The sequence below is a fragment of the Neophocaena asiaeorientalis genome, unplaced genomic scaffold, assembly GCF_003031525.2.
Source record: "Neophocaena asiaeorientalis asiaeorientalis breed wild unplaced genomic scaffold, Neophocaena_asiaeorientalis_V1.1 scaffold165, whole genome shotgun sequence".
Taxonomy (NCBI): domain Eukaryota; kingdom Metazoa; phylum Chordata; class Mammalia; order Artiodactyla; family Phocoenidae; genus Neophocaena; species Neophocaena asiaeorientalis.
This window is the reverse complement of record NW_020173918.1, coordinates 2,729,162-2,756,549: the sequence shown is the minus strand read 5'-3', so window position 1 is coordinate 2,756,549 and position 27,388 is coordinate 2,729,162. Positions and strand designations below refer to the sequence as shown.

The 27,388-nt window shown below is 40.5% G+C and overlaps 2 protein-coding genes, 2 non-coding genes and 1 pseudogene across 5 annotated transcripts; 1 reads left to right on the top strand and 4 right to left on the bottom strand.

Moving 5' to 3' along the window:
• Positions 1 to 2,136: 2,136 nt before the first annotated feature.
• Positions 2,137 to 2,745, bottom strand: LOC112404120 (histone H3.3-like; annotated as a pseudogene).
• Positions 2,746 to 2,837: 92 nt separating this feature from the next.
• LOC112404099 (histone H2A type 1) lies at positions 2,838 to 3,239 on the bottom strand. Its single transcript, XM_024751924.1, has one exon. The coding sequence runs from the start codon at positions 3,237 to 3,239 to the stop codon at positions 2,847 to 2,849; it is 393 nt and encodes a 130-aa protein (XP_024607692.1). The 3' UTR covers positions 2,838 to 2,846.
• A 325-nt stretch (positions 3,240 to 3,564) lies between these two features.
• Positions 3,565 to 11,120, top strand: LOC112404101 (histone H2B type 1-J-like). Of its 2 annotated transcripts, none has more exons than XM_024751925.1 (4): positions 3,565 to 3,948; positions 5,585 to 5,638; positions 6,009 to 6,082; positions 9,534 to 11,120. In XM_024751925.1, exon 1 carries the CDS (start codon positions 3,565 to 3,567, stop codon positions 3,943 to 3,945), a length of 381 nt encoding a protein of 126 aa, XP_024607693.1. In that variant the 3' UTR covers positions 3,946 to 3,948; positions 5,585 to 5,638; positions 6,009 to 6,082; positions 9,534 to 11,120. The 2 variants fall into 2 exon arrangements, 1 of the variants encoding a protein (XP_024607693.1); XR_003004044.1 differs by lacking the exon at positions 3,565 to 3,948 and having other exon boundaries at positions 5,286 to 5,638; positions 9,534 to 9,614; positions 9,754 to 11,120.
• Positions 11,121 to 17,362: 6,242 nt separating this feature from the next.
• TRNAS-GCU (transfer RNA serine (anticodon GCU)) lies at positions 17,363 to 17,444 on the bottom strand. Its single transcript has one exon. It is a non-coding gene; the product is annotated as a tRNA-Ser (tRNA).
• Positions 17,445 to 23,724: 6,280 nt separating this feature from the next.
• On the bottom strand, positions 23,725 to 23,796 carry TRNAP-CGG (transfer RNA proline (anticodon CGG)). The gene has a single exon. It is a non-coding gene; the product is annotated as a tRNA-Pro (tRNA).
• Between the last annotated feature and the right edge of the window lie 3,592 nt (positions 23,797 to 27,388).

Sequence of the window (27,388 nt, the reverse complement as noted above, 5' to 3'; positions counted from 1 at the left end):
AGAATTTATTACTACTTGCAGCAAGTAAGGAGAACACCGGGGATCTTCCCAAAGCAGTGTCTCCCTGAACAGCAAAACTGGGGAAGTTTTAAGCTAAGGGTACATGCATATTCATGAAGGGGCTCGAGCAGAGAATTCAGCACAGAATTGGGGCAAAGGTTGACGGAGTCCAAGCTTTAGTTGATCTGAAGTCACTAAGGGGCAAAATTATCATTCCATTCTCCACCTAGGTGGGGGCCTTAGTTCCTGCAGAACTCAAAGACTGTATCAGATTTTTATCTATATCCCTTGAGGAGGAACTAGGGCTTTTATTGTTGAACTATTGTTTCTTGACTGCTTTTCCTTTGTTCCTGCACTCCCTTACTTTCCTTAAGATCATTGATTACTGAAACACGTTCAAGGGCAAGCATTAGTTCACGCTTAGATCACAAAATGGCTTAGGCCAAAATGGCTTCTCTTGTGTAAATAAAGCCATTCCTGGGAATTACCCGGTGGTCCAGTGGTTAGGATTCCACGCTTTCACTGCCAAGAGCCCGGGTTCAATCCCTGGTCAGGTGTGGGGACCCCCTAACCTATCTGTTTACAGGCTCTCAGCCAAAAACTCAGAAGGGTGGAGGAAAAATTATGTTTTTTCCCTACAATTGGAAGACATATTTAAAGACAGAACAATTGAATAATGAATGAAATCATTTGGGTTACGTAACTTCTAAAAAGCCTATGAAAAGTCAAATATTTTACTGTTTTTTGATGGGTCATTTGAGTGTCTAGCATTGTTAGATATTGTTGTTGGCATTTCTTTTTATTTCAAGAAGTCTTATTTATACTAGGATTGGAAGAAGTTCTATTTTAAGTACAAAAAACAAAGACAATAAAAGGGTATGAATAATTATATGAGATATTAGAAGACTTAAGTGCTAAAGAAATTCTAGCTATGCAGAGGCAGTTTCAGTGAAAAATCATAATTAAGTTGCAAAAGAATGGGTTAGATTGACCAAAGCTTACAGCAACGGTTTTTCACCTGGGATCCATATATGCCACAATGCCTGTGAGGATAAAAATCAGCAGAATGTGGACGGGGCGGTGGCGGTAGTGGTGAGGGGGGAAGTCCATGAGTTTAGATGGAGAAAAATATATATTTTAATTAACCTTTAACTGAACATTGGCATTTCACTTTATTATGAATTTAGACCTCAAACCTCAGTACCTGTTACTTTGTTACCCAGTGGAAATCACAGATGTTTCATTTTTCATAACAATTGCTGCGTTATCTTAAACCATCTTTTATACTTATCTTATTACTGATGGCAGTTAGGCCCCCCAAAAGATTGTGTTATGTACTGTGTTAATTATATAAGTGCATATGTCACTCTATCAAATTTAGTTTTAAAAATACTTTGATAACTGTAATAAATTTTTTTGCAACTTTTGTATTTTGTACACTTAAAACATTATTCTGAGAAGTTTCCACTTAGTCACCACACAGCCAAAGGTGTTCACGATATTCAAGGAAAAAAAAGTTAACGTCTTTTATTTTGAGATGACATCAATTAAAAGAGTTCAGTGAGTGGAGAGTAAGAGGCTAGATTCTGCGACCTAGGCGGTAAAAACCATTGGCAGGGGTATTCCTTATTTGGTTACAGCAACAGAAGTTACTTGTCATGTCACATCAAATAACTCTTTCAAAGGTAACCCTATCAGCTTTGCTGACTTGGTTTCTGTCAGGAGTCCACAACACACTACATTTCTCCACTACTTACCAACTACTTTGTCGAACCATATCATAATCCTCTATATTATTTTCCTTACCCCACACTTACTTTAAGTCTACGAGGCAGAAGTTTAAGTCTGCGTGATTGGCAACACTTTACATTTCAATAGCAATAGTTATGGAAAACATTTCCACAGATGTCTTGATCGGTTTAAAGTTTGTTAGAAATAACTAACCTGTCAAGTTCTCCTGAGGCAACAGCACTTGAGATTTAGGCCGCAACCCAAATATGAGAAACCTTTCTCATGCTCCAGAGTGGTGTCACATCTACAGATGTAATCCCGATATTTTAACGTAGCAACATTGCCTCGTGGCACATGTACTGTTAGGGAAAACGTATGTGGCTGACAGTATTTGGGTAAGGGAGACTATCGTGCCACGAAGCTCTCCGTTGATCTGTAGGGAAACTGGATGTCCTTGGGCATGATGGTGACGCGCTTGGCGTGATGACACACAAGTTGGTGTCCTCGAAGAGCCCCACCAGGTAGGCCTCGCACGCCTCCTGCAGCGCCATCACGGCCGAGCTCTGGAAGCGCAGGTCGGTCTTGAAGTCCTGAGCGACTTCGCGCACCAGGCGCTGGAACGGCAGCTTGCGGATCAGCAGCTCCGTGGACTTCTGGCAGCAGCGGATCTCGCGCAGGGCCACCGTGCCGGGCCGGTAGCGGTGTGGCTTCTTTACGCCGCCCGTGGCCGGCGCGCTCCCGCAGGCCGCCTGGTCAGGCCCTTGCTGCACCGTCTGCTAAATTCGAGTCAGGGTAGTGCTTCTTTTGTACCAAAATATTTCAGAAACTGATGCTAATGGTTACCCGTAGACGCACACTTATTAAGGACTAGCGATAAAGTCCTAAGTCCGTAGATAATCACTGCAGCGAACTTTCTTTAAAACGTGATTAAATGTTTTTCTTACTTTGCTTTCAACAAAGCAGAGAATGGGAAAGTGACTCAGGCTTTAATTAAATCTCACTACCCCTTTTCATCGTCCAACATAACAAATGTTAAAACTCTTTTACAGAAAATATGGGTGGCCCTGAGAAGAGCCTTTGGTTTGAATTTATCCGAGTTGCTATAATCTAGGCAATTACTTGCCCTTGGCCTTGTGGTGGCTCTCGGTCTTTTTGGGCAGCAGCACGGCCTGGATATTGGGCAGTACGCCACCCTGAGCGATGGTGACTTTGCCTAACAGCTTGTTAAGCTCCTCATCGTTACGGATGGCCAGCTGCAGATGACGCGGAATGATACGCGTCTTCTTGTTGTCGCGAGCCGCGTTGCCCGCCAACTCCAGGATCTCCGCGGTCAGGTACTCCAGCACTGCCGCCAGGTACACCGGCGCGCCGGCCCCGACACGCTCGGCGTAGTTGCCCTTGCGGAGCAGGCGATGCACTCGGCCCACGGGAAACTGCAGCCCGGCCCGTGAAGAGCGGGTCTTGGCCTTGGCGCGAGCTTTCCCGCCTTGCTTGCCTCGTCCAGACATCGTGAAACCAACAACACCTTAGAAGTCCTTCAGAACGAAAGCGTAGGGGCAGCACTTCTTATAACCCTTATTAGGCGCGATAAAAGAGGTATGTCATTGGTTAGGATTGTGGCTTCATTGTAACCAATGGAAAGGCGGCAGTAGGATTCTTGCGTTGTGATTGGGCAGAACTAATTTCTTACGGCTTCCTAAACAGCCACCAATCAGACACACGACTTTAACTTATCACCTTATTTGCATAAGAGTTTCTATATAAAAGGGACACATCGTATCTTTTACCGCGCTATTTCTCTTTCTCTTAAATTCTTTTGAGTTGCTTTTCATCATGCCGGAAGCAGCTAAATCTGCTCCTGCTCCGAAAAAGGGCTCCAAGAAGGCGGTAACTAAGGCACAGAAGAAAGATGGTAAGAAGCGCAAACGCAGCCGCAAGGAGAGTTATTCCATCTATGTGTACAAGGTGCTGAAGCAGGTTCACCCGGACACCGGTATCTCGTCTAAGGCCATGGGCATCATGAACTCGTTTGTCAACGACATCTTCGAGCGCATCGCAGGCGAGGCGTCGCGCCTGGCGCATTACAACAAGCGTTCGACCATCACGTCCAGGGAGATCCAGACGGCCGTGCGCTTGCTGCTGCCCGGGGAGCTGGCCAAGCACGCCGTGTCCGAGGGCACCAAGGCTGTCACCAAATATACCAGCGCCAAGTAAACAGTGAGTTGGCTGCAAACAATTTAACGGCTCTTTTAAGAGCCACCATATGCTCAATAGAGAGAGCTGGTGCTGGTTTTGTTTCTGCGCTGGGCCTTCGTAGCTCATTACAGTATTTAGCCTGCGAAGTAGAGCAATTACTGAACTTTAGGACTTTCCTGTCACGGTAAGCTTGAGATACCCTAACTACAAAAATGTTACCTGACCCTGGCAAAGCTCTGGAACTCCTTGTAACCCTGGCCTGGCCTTTTCATTGTCGTTTAGGTACTTCGTATATTTAAAAGGGTTCAGGCACCAATTCTGTTACCATTTAGGGTTAAGTAACGAGGGAGGAGTTAATTTTTAAATTCGTAGTAAATCCAAATACTCATGGCTGGGACAAAGAATTGGATTCCTGCGGGGGTGCAGAGATTGCGCGGGCAGTTTAAATTTGCCCGGGCGCCCGCTCTTTCCCTCCACGGCGTGATTGGTTGCCGGCATCCAGGAAGAGACCGGGGCTTTCGGTGCGCGGGAGGAATCCACTTCCTGCTTCTCAGTCTAGCACGCAGAAGCTCTTTAATAAACGTTTTCGGGTAGTTCCTGCTTTTTTCATTTTTTCTTAGTGCTTTTTCCCTTTCGAGAATGAGATTTATTTAAAAATCAAAATTTTCTTTGTAGAGAAGGGAACTTGGTGGATGTGATTTTCAGCCTGAGAAATACCAGCGCTTTATTTCTAATTAGAATATTGCTTTCGTTTTGCCCTATATCCGTATAATAGGAAACATTGCAAGACTAAACATGACTATTTGGGGTCCGGTGAAGGGGAGAAGCTTGAGGGTGTTTATCTCAAACTTTTTTCTGAAAAAAAATCCGTTTCTATTTTAAAGTTGCTTTGGTTGGTATTTTTAATGCTATTTTAACTTTGCCTGGAACCAGTGAAGAAAAACAAATTCTGCGTCGTTCAGGTTGTCATAAATGAGAAACAGGCACTCAACAAACAATGCTTCTCTATATTACGGTTGTTTAAAATTACGTGTCTCTTTTAGGTCAAAAGCCATTATCTATAAAAGTTGGAAGCTTCCACTATGGCTGATTTTTTATTTAGGTTGTGATTTTCAATGAATTTAATTTACGTAAATAAGTTACTTAATTTATCTAAAATGGATCTAAATTTAGCATAGTAGTAATGTCTAAAAGCAATTAATATTTGTTAAATCCACTGTCAAATGTACTCTTCCCCTTTGTTGACCCAAAGCCTACCCATGTTTCAACGCCCACTTCAGCCTTGCCTGCCCTCTGAAATTTCTTCCCTTTTTTGAGCTTTTTCTAACAGCTTGTCCAGAATTTGGAAACTGCCTCCATAGTGTCTCATATATCTATTTGAGTGGCTACTAACTGGTTTGTTGTGTGTTTCCATATAGAGAATGTACACTCATCATAACATGAAAAATAAAGAAAGGAAGAAAGAAAAAAAGTTCTTTTCTTTCACCATCTCCATCCCACACTAATGGTAACCGAGTCCTGTAAATAAACAGAACGTAAATGATTTTTGCTTCTTGTGTCATGTGTCACGTGAGCCTCCCATCTTCTCCATTAATCCAAATAATTAGATGATAATTTCCAAGCTAAATACTTTTTTGATTGTTTCTTTGTCTTTTAGTATATAGCAATCAGAATAAAATCTGTGGAAGAAGGAGAGGGATTGGAATAGAAGGTGAGTCGTCCTTTATCCCCAGATGAAAATTCATAAAGACTAAATTTTTGAAAACTATAAAGTTGAAAAGTCCCAGCCAATTCTCCTATTACGCAGAAAATTAAACTGCCTAAGAGATATATAAGCCAGGTAAATAAATCAAATCTTCATCTTTGGGCCTGTTTGCACCTTGATGGAATTCTCTTATGAGTAAGGGGAGGATTTACTCCTTTGCTTGAAAAACCAAATGCTATCAGTCTATCTCATCGTTCAAGGCTGAACTAACACAGTATGTCATTTGAAAAAATGTACGTTGTGGTGTATCTTATCACAAAATAAATAGACATTTGTTGCTCACAATACTTAGAACTAACTGCCAGGTCTTCCCCAGAGGTCACAAATCAGGATGATGCCTTGACTATTGCCTTAGATGAACCAGCTGGTTGTAAAGGACTTTTTTTCAAGGTACATTAAATGATTATATTTCCTTTTCTACTGTACACATATTTCTTTCTAAACTAATCTACAACGCTTATTGAAATCAAGGCACCCATTCCCTCAGAAGTTAATAGAGACACACTGACAGAGTCTGTCAAAAGATTAGTGGCTCTATATGTAGATACCATGCAGATATCTGTTCTTCAATTATAACTTTATCTTTGTTATGTTAAATTCATTATAATACAAATTTCTGTTAATTTTATTTTCAATTGTTGATGATATATGGAAAATACTCAATTAGTAATAACTACATTTACAAACTATCCATTGATTTCAATAAATTTTGTCCTGGATGAGGCAGGGATTTGTCTTCAATGAGGTAGACACTTATTCTAGATTTGGATGTGCTTCACTTTCTCTTATGTTGTTGCTAGCAAGACTATCTGTGGACTTAATGAATACTGTATACCTCACATCTCACAGCATTTTTTTTAACTGATCTCAATACATTATAGAGAAAAAGTAAGGCAATGTACAAATGGCAATGAGACTTACTGCAGGCTTTTTTTTTTTTAACATCTTTATTGGAGTATAATTGCTTTACAATGGTGTGTTAGTTTCTGCTTTATAACAAAGTGAATCAGTTATACATATACATATGTCCCCATATCTCTTCCCTCTTGCATCTCCCTCCCTCCCACCCTCCCTATCCCACCCCTCTAGGTACATTCTCACCAACAGTGCAAGAGGGTTCCCTTTTCTCCACACCCTCTCTAGCATTTATTGTTTGTAGATTTTTTGATGATGGCCATTCTGACCGTTATGAGATGGTATCTCATTGTACTTTTGATTTGCAAATCTCTAATGATTAATGATGTTGAGCATTCTTTCATGTGTCTGTTGGCAATCTGTATATCTTCTTTGGAGAAATGTCTATTTAGGTCTTCTGCCCATTTTGGGATTGGGTTGGGTTTTTTTGTTTGTTAGAATTGCTACTCCAGCTTTCTTTTGATTTCCATTTGCATGGAATATCTTTTTTCAACTCCTCACGTTCAATCTGTATGTGTCCCTAGGTCTGAAGTCGGTCTCTTGTAGACAGCATATATACAGCTCTTGTTTTTGTATCCATTCAGCCAATCTATGTCTTTTGGTTGGAGCATTTAATCCAGTTACATTTAAGGTAATTATTGATATGTATGTTCCTATTTTACTGCAGTCTTAATGTGTACCACATCCTTCGTTGATAAAGAAGCAGACTTATCAATTATTGGGAGACTCAAAGTGGCACCTAGCAGTTTTGGAGTCCTGTTCAACTGGATACTGTATGTGTGCTGAATAGTGACAAAGAATTGGTGTAATTTCTCCCCTTGTCAAAACACATTTGTTAAAGAACTAAGAGGTAGGGCTTCCCTGGTGGCACAGTTGTTGAGAACCTGCCTGCCAATGCAGGGAACATGGGTTCGAGCCCTGGTCTGGGAAGATCCCACATGCCGCGGAGCAACTAGGCCCGTGAGCCACAACTACTGAGCCTACGTGTCTGGAGCCTGTGCTCCGCAACAAAAGGCCACAATAGTGAGAGGCCCGCGCACAGCGATGAAGAGTGGCCCCCGCTTGCCACAACTAGAGGAAGCCCTCGCACAGAAATGAAGACACAATACAGCAAAATTAATTAAGTAATTAATTAACTCCTACCCCCAACATCATCTTTAAAAAAAAAAAAACAAAACAAAACTAAGAGGTAGAAATGGAGTGATACCACTGCTATTACACTTACTTAATTACCAACTTGAAAAAGTTTCACTTTCCATCCTTGCATCTCTGCTGTGTTTATTTTACTTTTTTTTTTTTAAGAAGTTTTAGTATCCAAAGGAGGACTGACAAAATCAGGTAATTTCAGTCAAAATCCTAGTTTTGGAATTTAGAAGTTAATTCTAACATTTATTTGAGGATCAAAAGGGTAAAAAATCCAAGAAACTCCTGATGAGGTAGAATATGATTTAGTGATAAAAAAAAAGAGTCATATAGCTATAATACTGGGTGGTATTGCACAGAGATGGACACACTTACCAGCTGAATTAGATAGAAAGGCAAAGATCATATCTAATTTTTTGTTGAATCTTTAGAAAGGAAAACGGTGAGGTAAGTGAGGAAAAGATAAGCTGTTCAAAAATTTATCAGGACAATTGGTTACCCACAGAGGAAAAAAGACCCTTAAATGTAAAAGGAAAACCATTAAGCCTTTTTAGAAGGTAAGCTAAGAAAATATCTCACAGTACCAAAGGATTTCTTAAACAAGAAACAAAAGTTCTAACCATGAAGATAAGAGTGTTATGTTACACTTCATTAGAGGAGGCATTTCTTTTTAAATTATTTTGCAGCATCAAGACTTCTATGTTCTTTCTTAATTTGGGAAGGACAGAATATTAGTGAATATCAATTTTAAATGAGGAAAAAGTTGAAAAGTCTATTTCTACTAAAATCTGACCTTGACCTCACTCAAGGTCAGATTTTAGTAGGTTCAAACTTTTCTTCTCTTCATTCTACTTTCTAATTCAGAATAATTAAAGTGTTAAGATGTCTTTTCTTATTTTGTCTATAGAGAAAACAAGTCATTTTTTAAAATCATATAAGAAACTAAGTTTTTCAGAATGAAAGAATTTCAATTATAACCTTAAAGATGTTAAGTTAAAAAAAAAATGGTACTGATGAACCTAGTGGCAGGGCAGGAATAAAGACGTAGACATAGAGAATGGACTTGAGGACACAGTGAGGAGGGGGAAGTTGGGGCGAAGTGAGAGTAGCATTGACATATATACACTAAAAAATGTAAAATAGTTAGCTAGTGGAAAGCAACAGCATAGCACAGGGAGATCAGCTCGGTGCTTTGCGATGACCTAGAGGGGTGGGATAGGGAGGGTGGGTGGGAGGCTCAAGAGGGAGGGGATATGGGGATATGTGTATGCATGTGGCTGACTCACTTTGTTGTACAACAGTAACTAACACAGTATTGTGAAGCAATTATACTCCAATAAAAATCTATTTTAAAATGTTAAGTAAAAAACGCTTTTGACTTAAATTTGAATGGAAAATATCACTATGATCTTTTTTTTTTTTTTCCTTTTAAGAAAACCCTTATTTCCCCCATCACTTTTCAGAGAAAAGGTCTGCAAGCAATGACCACCCATGGACAATGAGCATTCCCATCACCCAGATTATAGTTTCTCAACTCCTTTTCCAAAGAGCAAACTCAGATTTGGTTAAACGTCATGAATTAAAATAGATTTAAAAGACACAGTAACCAAATACCATTTGTAGATCTAATGGAATACCATTCAGACAAAATCATTGTAAAAAAGTATCTGAGGCCATTGAGGATTTTTTTTTTTAGTACTAGATATTGGGTGATGTTAAAAATCATTTAAAATTTTTCTTAGGTGAGAAAATCTTGTATTTTATTTAACTCTGTATCCGTTAGGATGTTTGTGAAAATATTCATGATTGAAGAAACAAAGCAGATGTTGGTAATTGTTGAAGCATGTCTGATGGACACCTGGAGGTACGTTTTCGTGTACTTTGGGGTATACTTCAAGACGTCCATAATCCTTTCCCCGCTTCCCTCCCCCTTACCCACCCTTCAAAAAAAAAAAAAGGTTTCAAAAATGCTGGCCCAATTAATGAACATAATTCTCTTTCAGTCAACAAGGGGTGACAATGAGAGGAATCAAGTGCTGGCAAAGAGAAATTCCGGCAACTGAACTAAGGGAAGAAGAAGGCCATTTGCACAAGGGAGGAGCTCATAGCAGCAGCGGTCCCCTCCTCCCATCTCCCAGGCTCGACAAACAAGAAACGCTATTGCCATCTTGTGGCCCTTTAAGAAAATGTAGCTAATATTGTTTTGTGGTTTCTACTAGGCAGTCCATTGCTAGGGTTTAATAATTGCATATATAAATAATACAATAAACAATCCTATTTCAAACACAGTCCTCATCTGCCCAGTTCCCCCATCAATAACAAAGAACCACGTTTATTAGTTTCCTGTGTACCCATCTGGAATTTCTTTATACAAACACAAATATGTAAACGTGGATTCTATTCTGTCCCCATTAACATAAATGGCCAATGGCTATATTCCTCTCACGGTTCTGCCCCTTGCTTTTCTCATTATCTAGCTTGGAGCTCTTTCCTATTAGTAAGTAGAGTGGCTGAAACTTCTCAGCAGGTGCACCTGAGCCAGTGACCCTAGGAGGGTAACCTGAGGCCAAACCTTTTCCTACACTGGCTGCATCTTACCTGAAAATAAGCCTGATGCTTATTTGAGAGGAAGCCTGGGACTCTTTGATGAACCTGGTCCAGAAAGCTCTGGGGTGGCTGAATTCCTGTTCCCTTCCTGAGATAGGACTTCTATGCTTTGTAATAAGGGACATTGAGGTCCTATTCGTCTTGTCAGTGAGGCCTTCTTTGACTGTCATCTTTAATAATTAAGCCGCCCCATGCAAATTTCCTATCTGTATTACTATTTTTTTCTTCATAATACGTATCAAGATCTGGCATGCTATATACTCTACTTATTCTTTTGCTTATATCTTCACCATACTGCCCTCTTCACCAGAATGTAAGTCCCTTGAGAGATGTATTTTTCTGCTTTGGTCTACTTTGATCACTACTGTATCCCCAAGCTTCTAGAATGGTGCCTGGCACAAAGTATATCTGGATAAAGTAATATTCCTTGGCTCCACTGCTGTTATGGGAGATCCTCAAAGAATTTTCTTTACTTCCTTGGGTGTAAAGAAAGTAAAGAAAAACCAGTATATATATGTATTATCATACATGTAAGAATGCAGGAACATGTATTGATGACAATAACATATACTTTGAACCAAAAGATGCAGAATGGTGGAATGGTATGTTTTAGGAATCAGTCCAGATGTGAGTTTTTTCCAAGCAACTTCACCAAAACCATATAACAGGGTGCTTTTTTTTTTTCTTTTTTTCCTGTACGCAGGACTCTCACTGGTTTGGCCTCTCCTGTTGCTGAGCACAGGCTCCAGAGGCGCAGGCTCAGCGGCCATGGCTCATGAGCCTAGCCGCTCTGCGGCATGTGGGATCTTCCCGGACCGGGGCACGAACCCGCGTCCCCTGCCTCAGCAGGCGGACTCTCAAACACTGCGCCAACAGGAAAGCCCTAGGGTGCATTTTCTTTAAGAGCGTCTCTATAATCATTTTCTAGAAAGTATAGTTATCTGAACTAACGTTTTTATATGAAGAACATATTGTCTTTGTGGTTCTAAAGACAACAGTGAAATAAAATTGTTTCACCTGCTGAAAAAAAAAGAAATCCTTCCTTAGGATTCAGCAGGGCAAAGACAAATTGTCTTCACTTCCTGCCATTCTCTGAGGGCTCCTTCTGGTGACTCCCAGTTTTCTCTCCTCTGCAAAAACCTTTGGTTTTGTTAAAACTCAGATTGCTGCTTCTTCCTAAATATTTTTCATTAATGATTATTGGTACATACATTATTTTATTTTATTTTTATATGCCAAATAAGGCAAGTGACACCTTGTGTCACATCAAGATAGTCTGCCCTCTCCGAATTTCAAACTTAGCGCCATTCTGTCAGGAAAGACACGCAGCCTGGTTGGTTTCAGGGGTAGCGGTTAACAGGAAATGACAAATCTCCCTCCCCTCAAAGTACTGTTTTCTGAATTAACATTTCTCCCAGTAGAGAAACACTGGTGTCTAAGGACTTCTCCACACGGGCCAAGGCTCCCATTTCACCCCTGCAGTTAGAGGGACCCAGCACTAGAGGGCGGTGCTGTCGATGCCATTCGCTGCTCATCCAGCGGTAGGACCCTGTGGACTTCTGAGTGGAGACAGTTGTGTTCGCATTTGACTAGTCTTTTTTCTTCACCTGCTCCGATTTTCTCAAACTCCCTTGCCTTCCGAAATTTCAATCACTGTTTCACTGCCCATAATCTCCTCTCTGGCCATAGTAGATGGAGTATTCTCTCTAGTCCAACCAATGAAGGGACGAATTACTGCCAAACTTACCTCCAGCCTAAACGCCTTTAAGTCTGCACTTGGAACCACGTGGCCTGAGATCCTCTTCAAAATACCATCAAAAGGACCTCACAGTAATAATCGCCACTGTCTATTCAGTGCTGTGTACCACAGAAAGATAAAAATCGAATTACATTGTTTTATTTAATCTAATTTAATTTATTCATGAACATATATCATTACCCCCTTTTTAGACGTGAAGCTGAGGCTCAGGGGAAAATTAATTCAAGTCACATGGCTGGTAAGTGGCAAAGCCAGTACTGGAAAGCAAATTTTTTTGACTCTAAAATGTGTGTTCTTTCTTCCATCTCAGCTCATGTTCTCTCCATGTTCCTTCTCCATGTGTCCTTGCATGTTCTCTTAACATATATTTACAGGTTTGAGAATTCCTTCACCAGTTAAAGAGATATCCCCACCTCCGAGGGCTTGCCAGATCTTGTAGATTATTCCTGCACATTCTTTTTCTTTTCACTCATTCCTTCAGCCATTCGTGGTACATAGTACTGTAGAGGAAATGCTGTGTCACATATAGGCCACCTCTTACTTCAGAGGCTAATGGAAGGAACATGGCCCAGCATCTGGGGCCCTTCCGTGTTTGAATAGCTTCTGGTTTCTTCACCTCTAGTCACATCATCTTGTAATCTTTCTGACACAGCTAAAGAAGTGTACTTCAAAACTCAGTTTGAAATGTAACTCCTCTGCTCAAAGTTCTTCAAAAGATCTTCCATCCCCTTAATCTGAATTTCAAACCATTACTCAACATTATGTACAATTTTCGAGCTCACTAAAAATTCATTTCTATCCGGAATGAATGTTTTATACCCAATTAAACAAGTTCTTCTTTCCTCAGAGAGAAGTTCCCATTTCCATGCCTGCGGCCTCTACACTCTTTTCTTGCCTCAGTTTTATTCTTTAATGCCCGTTCTTGATTCCTTTGATCTGATAGATTGTTTTTCTCTAAACTCCCACAGCTTTTTTATTTGTACTTGTTTTGTGTTTTTACTTTCCCACCATATATTTTTTAGGGGGTGCGTGTGGCTTCTTTTCTGAACATCTCCATCTCCCCAAGAGCAGTAACTATCACACTGTAACCTAGCACATTTTCAACACCTAGCTTGTAAACTTAAGTATTTGTTGATTTGTCCTGGAGAGTGGAAAGACCTGTGTTTTTCTGTTGTTGTTGTTTTAGAACAACTTTTTATAGATGTCAAGATAGGAAATGAAAAACAGACAATTTATACCTTTCCTTTTCCACAATTGACAGCTTCCTGTGTTCAGGCCTTGACAGTGTTTTGTACCAAGGAGCTTTGTCTTGATATGTTTCCTGCTCCAAACAATATGTGACTTAATGACAAATTCTAAAATTCTACTGGCATGCTCTTAAAAGTTGTCCATATGATGCATATCAAATAAATTAATTTTAATACAACACAGGGATTGTTTGTTGTGCATTCTACTGGTAAGCAAAATGTGTTGGCTTCGAATCTGTACAGGATTTTGTTTTTGCATTGTCTAGTACTGTCTGATACTCATTTCTTTCCACAAAACTGTTGCCCTGGATTGTCTCATTTGTTTTATTTAGGGGAGAGAGACAGAGAGAGAGAGAGAGGGAGGGAAAGGGAGGAGAAGAGAGAATGGGAAAGAGAAAGAGTCATCTAAATCAGAAAGGAAGTCCACCCCTGAAACTTTCCAGTTTTTCCCCATAGAACGCTTTTCCTCTAACTGGCGACTTGGAGATGGTTTTTTTGCGAGGCAAGTCTTCCATCTCCCCAGGTTGCTGGCTTCCTAAATAAAGCATCTTTCTTTTTCCACCAATGCTTGTGTCTTGAACATTGACTTTTGAGCGATGAGCAGCCAAATATCAGTTCTGTTCCGGCTCCAGCCAGTAACATTCTGGCTGGTCTAAGGATTAAATGGACTTGAGACAGCTTAACAAGAGAAGATCAAACCAAACTTTAATAACATGTATATGTGGGAGAGACCCAGGAAAACTGAGTAACTTGACAAAATGGTCAAAATCCTCATCTTAAATACCATTCTCAGCTAAAGACAAAAGAGGATGTTGGGGTAGTGGCTTGGCACTTCAGCGGGGAGGGAGGCAGTTAACATGGAGGTGGGAAAACATATGGTTGGTAAACAAATGTTCGCTAGGCCAGGCAGAGACAATGGGAAATAGAGTGAGCTCTGATCTCTATGCCCTGCCAAGTTTCCCACTGCCACAACTAGCCCAGATTTTTTTGTAGATACCTCTGGTGATAGCTCTAGTCTGGAACAGGCCTTTTATCTAAATTCTTTTAGGCAGTTAAGGACGAGGCAACAAGGAAAACTCCTGGAGTCTTGTTTCTTAAAAATAATCAGCCTAAATGAATCCTCATGCCAAAGGGATGCACTTGGGCTGGCAAATTTGGCTCCCCTACATGTTTACCTTGTATATACATGGGAGATATCCAGGAAAACTGAGTACAACTCCCTGAAATGCCCCGAGCCACTACATTAAGTGCCATCTAAAGCTAAAGACAAAAGAAAGATGGTGGTGGTTGGGGACGTCAGTTACAGGAGGTTATCAGGAAAAACACAGTGAGCAAGGGTAATGTTCTTACGCACATTTAAGTCAGGTACTTTCTCCATTGATAAAAGTTTCTCTTCCTGGTAGGGATTCACCCTTACAAGTGGAGACTTCCCTTATAAATGTAAAGTTCCCTTTTAAAAGGGTAAAGTCTACTGTTTTTTAGTGCATCTCCTGTGTTTGTTTTCTTCTCAAAAATAATCAGCTCGGGCTTTTTATTTCATTGTTAAGGGAAGGGGAGGGGGACAAGTCATAAGGCTCAGGTTTTACAAAAGCGAGAACAAACAGAGCTTGCACACAGCCCCGGAGGAGGCGGGGGAGGGAGGCAGCAAAGTTTCTAGAGCTGCAGGAACAGAAGTGCCAATGAGAAATGCAGTGTGGTTCAAAGCTGTACTTTTATAGTCACTTCGGATACAGGTAAGGTGAAATAGGTAATTCCAAAAATGACCTTAGTGAATAAATATGTCGGCCCACTGAAGGCAAAAAAAATTAAAAAAATAAAAATAAAAAAAAGAATCAGCTCAAAATAATCCTTATGCCAAAGAGGCATATTTTGGGGTGGCGTATTCTGCGGCCCTTCAATTGGCTAGGGAAGAATCTGCTTCCAAGCCCCCTCAGTTTGTTGGCAGAATTTATTTCCTTGCAGCTTTAGGACTGAGGGCACAGACTTCTTGCCGGTTGTTAGCCGGAAGTATCTTTCAGTTCTCAGGGGCTACCTGCACTTCCTAGAGGCGCCTGAAGCTCCTTGCCAAGTAGGCTTTCCCTCCTTGACCATTTACATCATGAAGCCAGCAAGGATACTCTCTAGAGTGAATCAGCTAGCAAGAATGAGTCTTATACAGCTCAGTATAATCACAGGAATGATCCAATCATCTTTGCCATATTCTGTCAGTTAAAGTAAGTCCCAGATCCAACTCACACTCAAGGGGAGGACATAGACAAAAGCCCAAACACCTAGATGTGGGGCTCATGGGAGGGGTCTGTCCACCACACACATAAAATGGATAAATCTCAGAATAATTAGGCTGAATGAAAGGAGTCAATCAAAGTAAAGTACATACTGAACTATATTTATACAAAACTTTAGAAAAAGCGAGTTAATCTATAGTGACAAAATGCAGATCAGTTGTCCTGTGGGGATTGGGGACAGAGGGGGCAGGTGAAAAGAATTACAGAAGGGGACAATGGCGCAGTGGTTGAGAGTCCGCCTGCCAATGCAGGGGACACGGGTTTGTGCCCTGGTCCGGGAAGATACCACATGCCGCGGAGCGGCTGGGCCCGTGAGCCATGGCTGTTAAGCCTGCACATCCGGAGCCGCAACAGGAGAGGCCGCAACAGTGAGAGGCCCGTGTACCGCAAAAAAAAAAGGGACAATGAGATTTTAGGGCTGATAGATAAGTTCACTATCTTGATTGGGATCATGGTTTCATGTGTATACATATGTCAAAATTCATTAAAATGTACTCTTTAAATATATGCAGTTCATCATATGCCAATTATACTTTAATAAAGCTGTTTTTTAAAATAAAAGCAAAAACTCAATTCTTTGGTCAACTTAAATAGGAAAAGGAAAATTTGCAATATACTTTCTTAAAATTAGTTATGAAAAGCCTACAAGTAAGGAACAAGAACTCTAGTTCATCAGTGGAAATGCATTAGAACCTGCGAAGTGCTCCCAGGAAAATTTGTCTGGTGTCCACTTGGTGGCTTATGAAAGTCCCACCCTTTGTATAGTCAAGGATGTCACTTCCTAGCAGGCTAAGAGCATTAAATTTGTGTACCTCAGGGAAAGAGGACACCCTTTCTTTCAGTTTGGGGTACTTTAGTGGCAATGTGGTAGAGTGAAGAGCATGTATGTAGCATCTATTATCCAAAAGAACAAATATTAATCTCAGAATGGGGTAAAATATTGCTTTATTGTTTCCTATTGATTCAACCTTCAATTCATTTAAAGTTGGGCTCAGATAGGGTCCTACAAGTCACTCTTCCCAGACTTTCCGACCATCTCCCCTACCAAATCCTGGGACACTGTGTTCCTCTGAATCTCTCTAAACCATGCTTCTCCTTTCCATGTGACCCTTACATGGGACATCTTCATTTTCAAGTCCTCAGGGGTACAGTCTGGGAATGTCCAACCCAATCAATCTTCAGCAACAGGTTCTTGGTTCCATCCTTAAGCTGCATCCTGCCTGTGGACTCTTGGAAAGAGGTTTGTGTGGTTGTCACTTGAAACTAACTTACCTCTGAATTTCTTAATGTTTAAAAAACTCATGTACTCATCTCTTCAGTGCTATACATTTCTTCAATCTTGGTCAGTAGATTTGTTCTTGAGAATCTAAGTAATTGAAATTCTACCTTGGTGTGTTTGTCCTGTTGAATATCTTTTTGATGAATTTATTTTAATGCTAATTGTAGTAATGACTTCTAAAATGAGGGACTAGAGAGATCAGACTCCAGTTTCTACCAGCTTCATCTGTCTTTCACTTTCTTCTCCTCCTCCACCTACATAAAGAAACTTTATCAAATATCAGAAGCCAATCAGCTATCACTGGGAACCATCAATGGGAAAATTCACACATATAACATGTTGGGAATAAGGAAGGAAGGACAGGTTTCTCCTAGGTGGACTCAAAGTTCAGACCTGGACAGATGGGTTTTTTTTCTCCTTAACAAAGAGTCAAGCCGACGAGGGTGGGATTCGAACCCACGCGTGCAAAGCACAATGGATTAGCAATCCATCGCCTTAACCACTCGGCCACCTCGTCCACTTACGGTGACCACTTGGCGTTCCTTATTTCAGAGTTTATACTAGGGAACTCGCTGGCTATCCCGGAGAGAAAGCCGCTTAGGAGACGGCTTAGAGACGTCTGGGAGACGTGGAGGTGGCTAGCTTCCACACAAATGGACAAAGAACTGGGATGGAAAAGCTGCGACGGGGGCAAAAAACGGGCTTAGCTTTCCCAGGAGTCGTAAAATTGGTTGAGACGTGGTAGAAACACATCTGCCTGGGCTTTCACTCCCCTTTCTCGGGCTGCCTGGTCCCCGGCAGGAGGCGCCTCAGCGTCAAGTCCTGGCAGGCGGTGGGCGTGACGCGGCCAACCTGGGCTGAACCAGTTTGCTGTCACCGTCCTTCGTCAGGGGAGCCTGGGCTCGCGGCCCGAGAGCGCGGCCGGCTGTCCGCAGGGGCAGAGGTTCCCAAAGCCGGTTCCACTGGAGTCGCTGTCAGGGGAGCTGGCGAATGTGGACTCCTAATTCGTGGTTAATAAGACAGTCTGGAAAATTAGACGACGGATCTGAATAGGGCTCAATTTCTATTCCGTGTTATTGCCGCTTCTACAATACTTTCGGGTGACATTGCATAGAGAAGATTCTTTAACTTCGTGGGGCTCTCCTCCCGGGTCATCCGCATCTGAGGAACCATGAATTCTGTTTTCCTTCCAAATTCCTACGTGTTATTGAGTGGCTTTCTGGGGGAAATGTTTCCCAACTTTCATTCTATATTCCAAAGGATGAGATGCTAAAAATGTTGAGACTCACTTCTAGTGAGAAAATGATTCTGGAAAAGGGTGAAAAAAGCTATTTTAGCTGCTTTTTTTTTTGGTTTTTGATTGGTTTGTTTCATGGAATGAATAAAATGCACATGAAGGAACGAGGAGTAGGGACTAATTCTGACTAATCATAATGAATCATAAATGCCTGACAAAAGAAGGTAATATCGAAGGTGAGTCTTGAAGAGCAAATTTTCTAGAGGTGCAAAAAATGAGGTTGTCCCAGACTGAGGAAAGCACGTGATCAAAGGTGAGTAGTATCTAGAAAACTGTTGGAAATCACTGTGGCTGGAGCGTTGAAGCACGTGAGTGGCTGATCAGGAAACATCACTAAATCTGAGAATGGAAGGTGGTCATGAAGATTTTTCTTTTGAAGCCCAAGCAAATCAACCACAACAGGATGAACAACAGGAAACACAGGGGAAATCCTGTAGGAACGGATCCCTGTGGCATTTTCACACTCTAAGCGTGGGGACACTACCTTAGGTTGCTCTAACATCTTCTTGAGTGAAGACCACCCTTTGCTTGTCCCAAAGAATTAGTGTCTTTCTTAACCTGGAAAAGTCCTTATATTTTAGTGTTTGTTGCATTGTCCTGCCTGGATCTTCAACCTCAATTTAACCCACTTCCCTCCACCTTGTTTTCCATGCTTAGTCCAATTTATGATTTTGTATCAAGAAGAATCTATTTCCTGTCTCTTCTGACAAGCCTATTTCCTTCACGGTGTGCTCTCGACCTTTTTCATTTTAACCTGGATAAATTTTTTTATCCATAACTGGTTCTCAGTTTAAAGCTATTTTTTTTTTTTTTGCGATACGAGGGCCCCTCACTGCCGTGGTCTCCCCCATTGCAGAGCACAGGCTCCGGACGCGCAGGCTCAGCGGCCATGGCTCACGGGCCCAGCTGCTCCGCAGCATGTGGGATCCTCCCGGACCGGGGCACGAACCTGCGTCCCCTGCATCGGCAGGCAGACTCCTAACCACTGCGCCACCAGGGAAGACCCTAAAGCTTATTTTTTTAATTAAAAATTTAAAACCAAAGTTAACCACACATGTTTAAAAATATCAAGTAATTCAGAAATATGTGTATGTAAAAAAGTGTTCCTCTCCCTCTTTGGTAGAGGCAAAGATTTTCAGCCATTTGGCTTTTTGTTTGTGTTGTTTCTGTTTTTACCAACATGTCTCCAAATATCATGCTATGGCAGAGATGGCTAGTTGCCATCAATATTTGTGCTTTCCTTCCAAGAAATGGAAATTTAGTAGAGTTCATAGCCACTCACAGGAAGATTACAATGCACAGCTTTCCTTGATGTATGGTCATGTGGCCAATTTCTAAACTAGGACATTAGAGAGAAAGTGGATGTAAAACTTCCAGGTTATGTCCAGAAGAGGAAGGAAGTACCATTCACTTCTCTCTTCCTACTGCATCTGCTTGCTGGAAAAGGCAACAACATAGGAATGAAGGTGTCCTGAAATATAAAGAGATTGGACCCAGCAACCCATAGAAAGGAGGGATCCATGAGACAGAAGAATGGAACCAACATCCTGGAGCCAAAGTATCACCCTGCTCTTGATTATACCTTCAAACTATTACATGAGAGATCAGTAAACTTCTGCTTCCTTTAAGCTACTGTTCATTGGAGTCTTTGTTACAAAGACAAAATTGTATTCTAATTAATACTGATGCTTTTATTTCTACTTTTTGATTTTTTAAGTTTAGTATTTTCTATTGATTACCCCTTATACAAAAAGAAGATTCACTTCTCTTTTTTCACCCTAAACACCACCATATACAGATACAGATACTCTTCCTATCAAAGTTTCTTCCAAATATAATTATATCATAATGTGTATTGAATTAGTATCACTGTTCATATATTATGATTGGCAAATATCATTCACTGATCTCTCATGATATTTTGTTTCCTGAACATTAGATTTTTTTCTCAAATTACCACAAATAACCATAAATTTTTGACAAAAGAAATTGGGTGTTTTTTATACTTGCTATACGCTTTTCATCCTGAGGTCTTCCTTCACCATCATCTGCATACTTTCTTCCCTCGGAGACCCCATTTCCCAAGTAAGTAGCTTCCTGAGAAAGAGTTTATTGGAGATAAGACTTTCAAATATTTGGGTATTGGAGAATATCTTTCAAGTTTCTCTAACACTTGATTGAATACTTGGTTGGGTATGGAATGCTAGGCTGGGGAATATTTTCTTTCTTCTAGCTTCCAGTATTGCTTTTGAGAATTACAAAGTCATTCTAATTACTATGCTTCATTTGCAATTAGTTTTTCTCTTTCAGGATGATTTCTTTGTCCTCAATGCTCTGAAATGTCTGAAAGTTATGCCTTTGTATGTTTCTATTTTCATTCACTGTTCTGGGACCTCCATTACATCATTAAATTTGGAAAATCATGTATTTCAGTTTGAGAAATTAGCTTGAATTTTTTGTTTCTAATTTTCTCACTTATGTGTTCTCTATTTTCTTGCTTTACCTTTTTTCTGGAGTTTCTTATTCTTGGATTTTAAACCTTCAGGATGTCTCCTCTACTTTTTATTTTTTTAAAAAATTATTATTCTCTCCTAGTTACATTCCGTTTATACTTTTTAAATAGACTCTATTTTTTTAACCTCTTTATTGGGGTACAATTGCTTTACAATGGTGTGTTAGTTTCTGCTGTATAACAAAGTGAATCAGTTATATATATACATATGTTCCCATATGTCCTCCCTCTTGCGTCTCCCTCCCTCCCACTCTCCCTATCCCACCCCTCCAGGCTGTCACAAAGCACCGAGCTAATATCCCTGTGCCACGCGGCTGCTTCCCACTAGCTATCTACCTTACTACGTTTGTTAGTGTGTGTATGACTCTATTTTTTTTTGGTAGTTTTAGGTTTACAGAAAAATTAATTCAAAAGTACAGAGTTCAAAAAAAAAAAAGTACAGAGTTCACACATACCTCCTCCCATCCCTCACAGCTTCTCCTATTATTTACATCTTATATTATTTTGGTACATTTGTTACAACTGATGAACCAATATTAATATATTATTATTAACATGATTCATGTTAGGGTTTACTCTTCCCTTTAGACAGTCTATGCATTTTGACAAATGTATAATGACACGTACCCATCATTACTGCATCGTACAGAATAGTTACGCTGCCCTGTGCTCCATGTCTTCATCCCTACAGCCCCCATAACCCTGAGAACTCCTGACATTTTGTTTCTATACTTTTACTTGTTCCAGAATGTCGTATAGTTGGAATCATACAATATGGAGCCTTTCAAATTGGCTTCTTTCACTTAGTAATATGCTTTTAAGCTTCCTTCATGTCCTTTTGTGGCTTGATAGCTAATTTCTTCTTATTACTGAATAATAGTCCATTGTACGATGTACCACGGTTTGTTTATCCATTCATTTACTGAAGGACATTTTGGTTGTTTCCAAGTATTGACAGTTATCAATAAAGCTGCTATAAATATTCATGTGCAGGTTTTTTTGTGGACATAAGTTTTCAACTCATTTGGGTATATACCAAGGAGCATGACTGCTGGAGTTGCCTTTATATTTTTACTCCACATTCTTGAGGATGTCTTTTACATTTTATTCCAATTACTCCATTACGTTTTACATACCTACTCTCACAACTTCAATTTTAAGAGACATCTGTACTTAAGAGTTACCCAGCATTCTCTTTAAAAAACAAGAATAGTTATAATAACTTTCCTGAGATGTTTTCTCCTCTCTGCATTATATTTTCCTCTATTTTTTTTAGTTCACTTTTATCTCTGTCTTTCATATTAGACATTAACTTTAGATGTCTAGTGATCTTTGGTTCCTGATCTATAGATATAATTAGGCCCTACAAATAACTGAAAATGAGATTATGAGTCCAGTTTATAGATTGTGGGCTATATGATTAAGTGATCTGCCTGTGCCATTTACTATCAGACAATACGTTTAACTCATCCTTCTTGGGATAGTAAAATCCCTTGAAGAAGGATCATTCATTCAATCTGCTTAGATGGCATAAAACTGACTTCTTGAATTCTGAGAAAATTCTTAAAGGACAGGAGTTGGAGGAAATCCTTTTTGAATCTCAAGCTTAATGAATGACACCATCTACTCCAAATTATAAAGTTAAATTACAAATAAATTATAAATTTATATTTGTATATACAAAGAGACAGTATATTACACACCACTTCTGAATAAGGACCTGTGTCTTCATACTTAATGGGTTCCCAAAGCTGATCAAGGAAAGGTAAAAAGATCCATACTATTTCAGAACACCAAGATGAGCAGGGCCAGGTAAGCCTCTGTGGTGTCATAAAGCAAGGAAGAAACTGCGGTGGTGTGTGTGTGCGTGTGTGTATGTGTGTGTGTCCACTTTCAGTTTGGGCCACATAACCACACAGTTATTCTGAGGAAATAATTTAGCTAGCATGAGCAAAGTAACTGGATTAATACCTTCCTCTCCATCTATTTTTCATCTTCCAAATTTCCATACTAATCAGTTCACCTGAGCGTTTTCAACAATTCCAAAGTGAGAGCTTTTCTTGGGGCCAAGGATAAGGCTACTGGTAAGTTTCCACGTTTGGGGTGGGGAAGACCTTGAACTTCCAGTATTAGCGATTGCTCCTCGTTGTTTTTCTCTCCGGGGGGAAAAACTCTGGCCGGCAATATTCCCCGGAATCTACAGGTAGGCTTTGGTGCTATGTGCTTCTGTGAGAATTCTACACTTCTTCACAGGACGCATGATAATTGTAAACATTTAGTTACTTGTGATATTAAATTCCATTGAAACAAAACCTTTTATTATAATTTTTAATTCCTGGTCCTCCATCGCATTCCTGGCATCCAGCCGAGGCTGACACGCAGTATTCACTGAATATCGATTCGTTGAGTGAAAAAGTGAATGAACTTTGACCAGGGAATGCAGGTCCGTGGCGCAACGCAGGAAAAGAAAGAGGCAGATTACAGTGGGATTAAATGTAAACGGTCGATTACAGTGGGAGCCACGGCAGCAGCAGCTGGGGTGACTTACTTTAGTCAGTGCGGTAGCAGTAAATGCTGCGATTCCGAAAATGATCACTCAAATTGGACGTAGCAGTGGAAATGAATATTCACGTCTCTACGAGACGAAGGAAGGTACAGGTTGACCATAATTCACGCTTCCCCGCCCTACTCAGTCAAGTGCGCACACGCACGTACGTATGCACGTACACACGTACGCACAGACTAGATGCCCAAGGCCTTCCTTCTTGACTTTCGGGAAGGGATCCACTGGAGAACTGGAACTGGGCCGGCGCCAGCAAACTCGCATCAACACTCCTGATACCTCCCAGTCAAGGAGATCTGGAATTAAGCACCCAGCTTCTCCGAAGGCAATCCTGCTGTCAATGTAATGAAAGCCCATGTTTTTGGCAATAGTATTAGAGAAAATACTGTTTCTGATTCCTTATTCCAACTGGTCGAAAAGGAGGTGGGCTCGTCCGGGATTTGAACCCGGGACCTCTCGCACCCGAAGCGAGAATCATACCCCTAGACCAACGAGCCACCTCTGCAAAGTACAAAGCACGCCCATACTTAATATAAAGAGAATTAGAATCAGATTTCTTTTTCCACACTTTGAGTCAGAAGGATGAGCCCCAACTTTCCTGACTATTTAATCAATATAACTGTATTTAAATTGCAACTAATATACATTTTGGGGCCTTATGATGACCTCTTAGCTTAGGCTCAAGTTACTAAATTTTTCATCCTTCCTCCGGTCAGTTGTGTAATAACCACTCCTAAGTGAATTCCATCAGTAGACTAATCTGTGATTTAATTGACAAGATTACATAATAAAGGTTACATTAGGGCAGTACTCTATTTTTCATCCTTATTTTTAAATTGAAATATAGTTGAGTACAATATTATGTTAGTTTCAGGCTTGATCCATATTTTTATCTGAAGAAGTACATATTCCCAATTTCATTATGTATTGATACTTCGTGGTGTGACAAATAATTTGAGTGACATTCATGTTAGTTTTCTATACTTTACTTCCATAGCGGAAATTGTCTGACGTTTTCTTTGACAAGTCCCCTAAAACTTGCTTTTTCATAAGTAAGCATTTTTGTCAAGATATTATTTCAACATGTGGTCCCCTAAAACAGGATTGTACCCCAAGTACAGGTCATTATTATTGCATCTGTTTTATGACTTTGAAATCTCTGTATTCTGCTAGGACTGAGAACAGAATCCTTCAAAGATTTAACACTTTAGAAAACAGCTTGCAAAGACCTTCTCTTCAGGACAAGCAGTTGTCTTCAAATTCTTTATAGATTGGCATCCCATCTTGCTGAGTTTCTCATAAGACTTCTCTGAAAAATGGCAATGCTGGCAAATGAATGCTTAGTTTGGCTCCCTCTTGTATATCTCTTTAGCTTTAGAAGAAGGTTTTGGCTTTTCAGTAAGGATTGAGAGAGGAATCTGAAGTGCCAGCTCCTTTGAAAGATGGTTCTTTTTCCGTGTTTATGTCACATCCTTATGACACCTCATAATCATAGCTAAAACCTCATAGCTAACTCCTGTTCGTTCATCATAAACCAGCCATTATGAATGTTTGTGTCCCTCCAGATTCATATGTTGAAATCCTAACCCCTAATGTGATGGTATTAGGAGGTGGGGCCTTTGGGAGGTAATTAAGTCTAAAGGAAGTCATGAAGGTGGAGCCTTCATGATGGGATTAGTGCCCTTATAAGAAGAGACCATAGGCCCCTCTCTCTCCCACACCCCCAAAGAAGAAATCATGTGATCAACAGCAATATGGTACCTACAAACTAGGAAGTGGACTTCACCAAACACTGAATCAACTGGACCTTGATCTTGGACTTCCCAGCCTCCAGAACTGTGGTAGATAAATTTCTATTGTTTAAACCATCCAGCCTCCAGTATTTTGTTATAGCAGCCTGAGCAGACTAAGACACAAGCTTAGACTTCGCTTGCCTAATAAGCCCTCACTAAATTCACTGAACTGCGATGCTGTTGCTTCTCGCTTTTCTTCCTCCACTTCTAAGCTACACGGTTAACTTACTCTCCACCTAGTATCTAAATTACCAGGCTCTGTGTCTGCAAAATAATATTAAATAAACAGTTAAAAAATCAACAATCAAAATGAGGCATGGAGTTATGGTTGTAAAAGTACATGTTAATGACAGATGAAGTTAGGGGCCAATTAGGAGAGGGACTTGAGGAGATTCTTTTTCTTTATGAATCTAAAAAGTCGATGACCTGGAGAACTCAAGTCAATCTATGTTGGGTGACACATTTATTGGGAACCTCAGTGTCTCCTCAGATAAATAGGTGGGTTTGAACTTCAAGGCTCCCCTTAATGTTATCGGCTCCAGTAAGACACACGTGCCATCTTTCAAGGGACAGTAAAATCTGACAAATTTACACTTAGCCTTTCACTGCTTCTGATTAAATAGTTGTTACTTGACAGACACACCACTCTAAGACACCCAGAGCAGTTTTTGGAATGAGAATTTTTTCTTCGCTATTCACAAGAGGATGAAAAATGGACTGAGCTGGTGTTACTTTTATATCTACTCTGGCTGCTGGGAGGGGTGAGAGGTTACATAAATTTCTAAAAAACCTTTGCAAGGTATTTACAGTCAGCATTTAAGGATCAACTAAAGGCAATCTGCAAACACGGTATACGCCTCCTGGTGTTTTTTTGGCAGAGCCTTTCTACGTGAGGACCAGCATAACCGTGAAGAGTTATCTGGCCATGAGGCCTAGTGATGTTTAAATCTCTGCCGATGTAGCTTCACTAGTGAGATTATTTTTCAAGCCTATAATTAAGGAACATGGGTCCAGTATCAAGAAGGAGAATTTCCAGAAGTTTTAAACATTTAATCATGGTACATATAAAGCCCAACTTATCTTCTGATTCTGACCTAAAGTCTTCATTTATCATCATCTATATATCTCTATCTAACTAGTAAGCATTTTTCTGATTTGAGACTTTCAAAATGGGTTAGACTCAGATACTATCCCGAAGTACATAATGGATCAGCTCCCTCATGGACTAAAGAAAACCCAGATGTTTCTGGACGGCAGCTGGGGAACGATCAGCTGTTTTTGCCCTGGGTCCTGGCAGCTTCTTCTTCCATAAGTGACAAAAGAGCTCAGAGTCTTCTCTCTTACAGCCTGCCCCTCACCAGCCCTGCCTCCAATGGCCTCTCTTCCAAAACCAAAGGCTGTCCCAATCCATGGGTGTCAGGTATACTCACCTTGGTGGCTCTGTGCAGCACTGGGTGGTCTTCTGGCAGAGCAGCGCCAGCCAGGCCCTGTTTATATTTCCCAGAGTCCCAGTACTCATGCCTAACTCTCACTGTTGTCAAGATGTCAACATCATAAGTTTTGCCTTCACAAGGGGTAAAGAGCTTCTGCACAGTGTTGATCCCTGGGGCACATCTCTCTCCTCTCCCTAATGCTCCATAATTTGCTGAGCCCAGAACCATTCCAAAGCCAGTTATAGTCAGCGGACAGTAATGAGTAGGAGGCACTGTGAGGATGAGTAGTTACCACCGCACAGCTCCCTGAGAGATTCAGGTTTCCTAGACGTCACTGCAGCCTCCTGCCATGCCCTCCACTCACCACCAAAGCTCAGGAACAGTCTGGAAGAAACATCTGAGAGTGAGAAGTGGTCATTTAAAAAAAAAATTTATAACTATCCTCTTCATTGATAATGAAAAATCATTCAGTGTTAGAAGAAGGATACTGGATACCCATGATAGGTAGTATCTAGAAGACAGCAAAAGAGGAAACTTCTGGCATGCTGGGTTCTTGATCTGGGTGCTGGATATATGCATATGAATCAGTTCACACAACTAATTGAGATGTTCACTTATGATTTATGTACTTCCTTGTATGTTTATTTCTATTAAAAGTTTACTGCCATTATATAAAAACCCTCTCTGATCACAATAATGCTCTTTTATCTTAACTACTTTGCCTTGTATTAATATGGGTTCTCCAACATTCTTATTGTTTGGTATTAGTCAAGATATCTTATTCCATAATTTTATTGTCAACCTAATCTCTCATTATGTGTTGGATAGGTCTCTTGAAAATGGAAAATAGAAGCACTTAATAT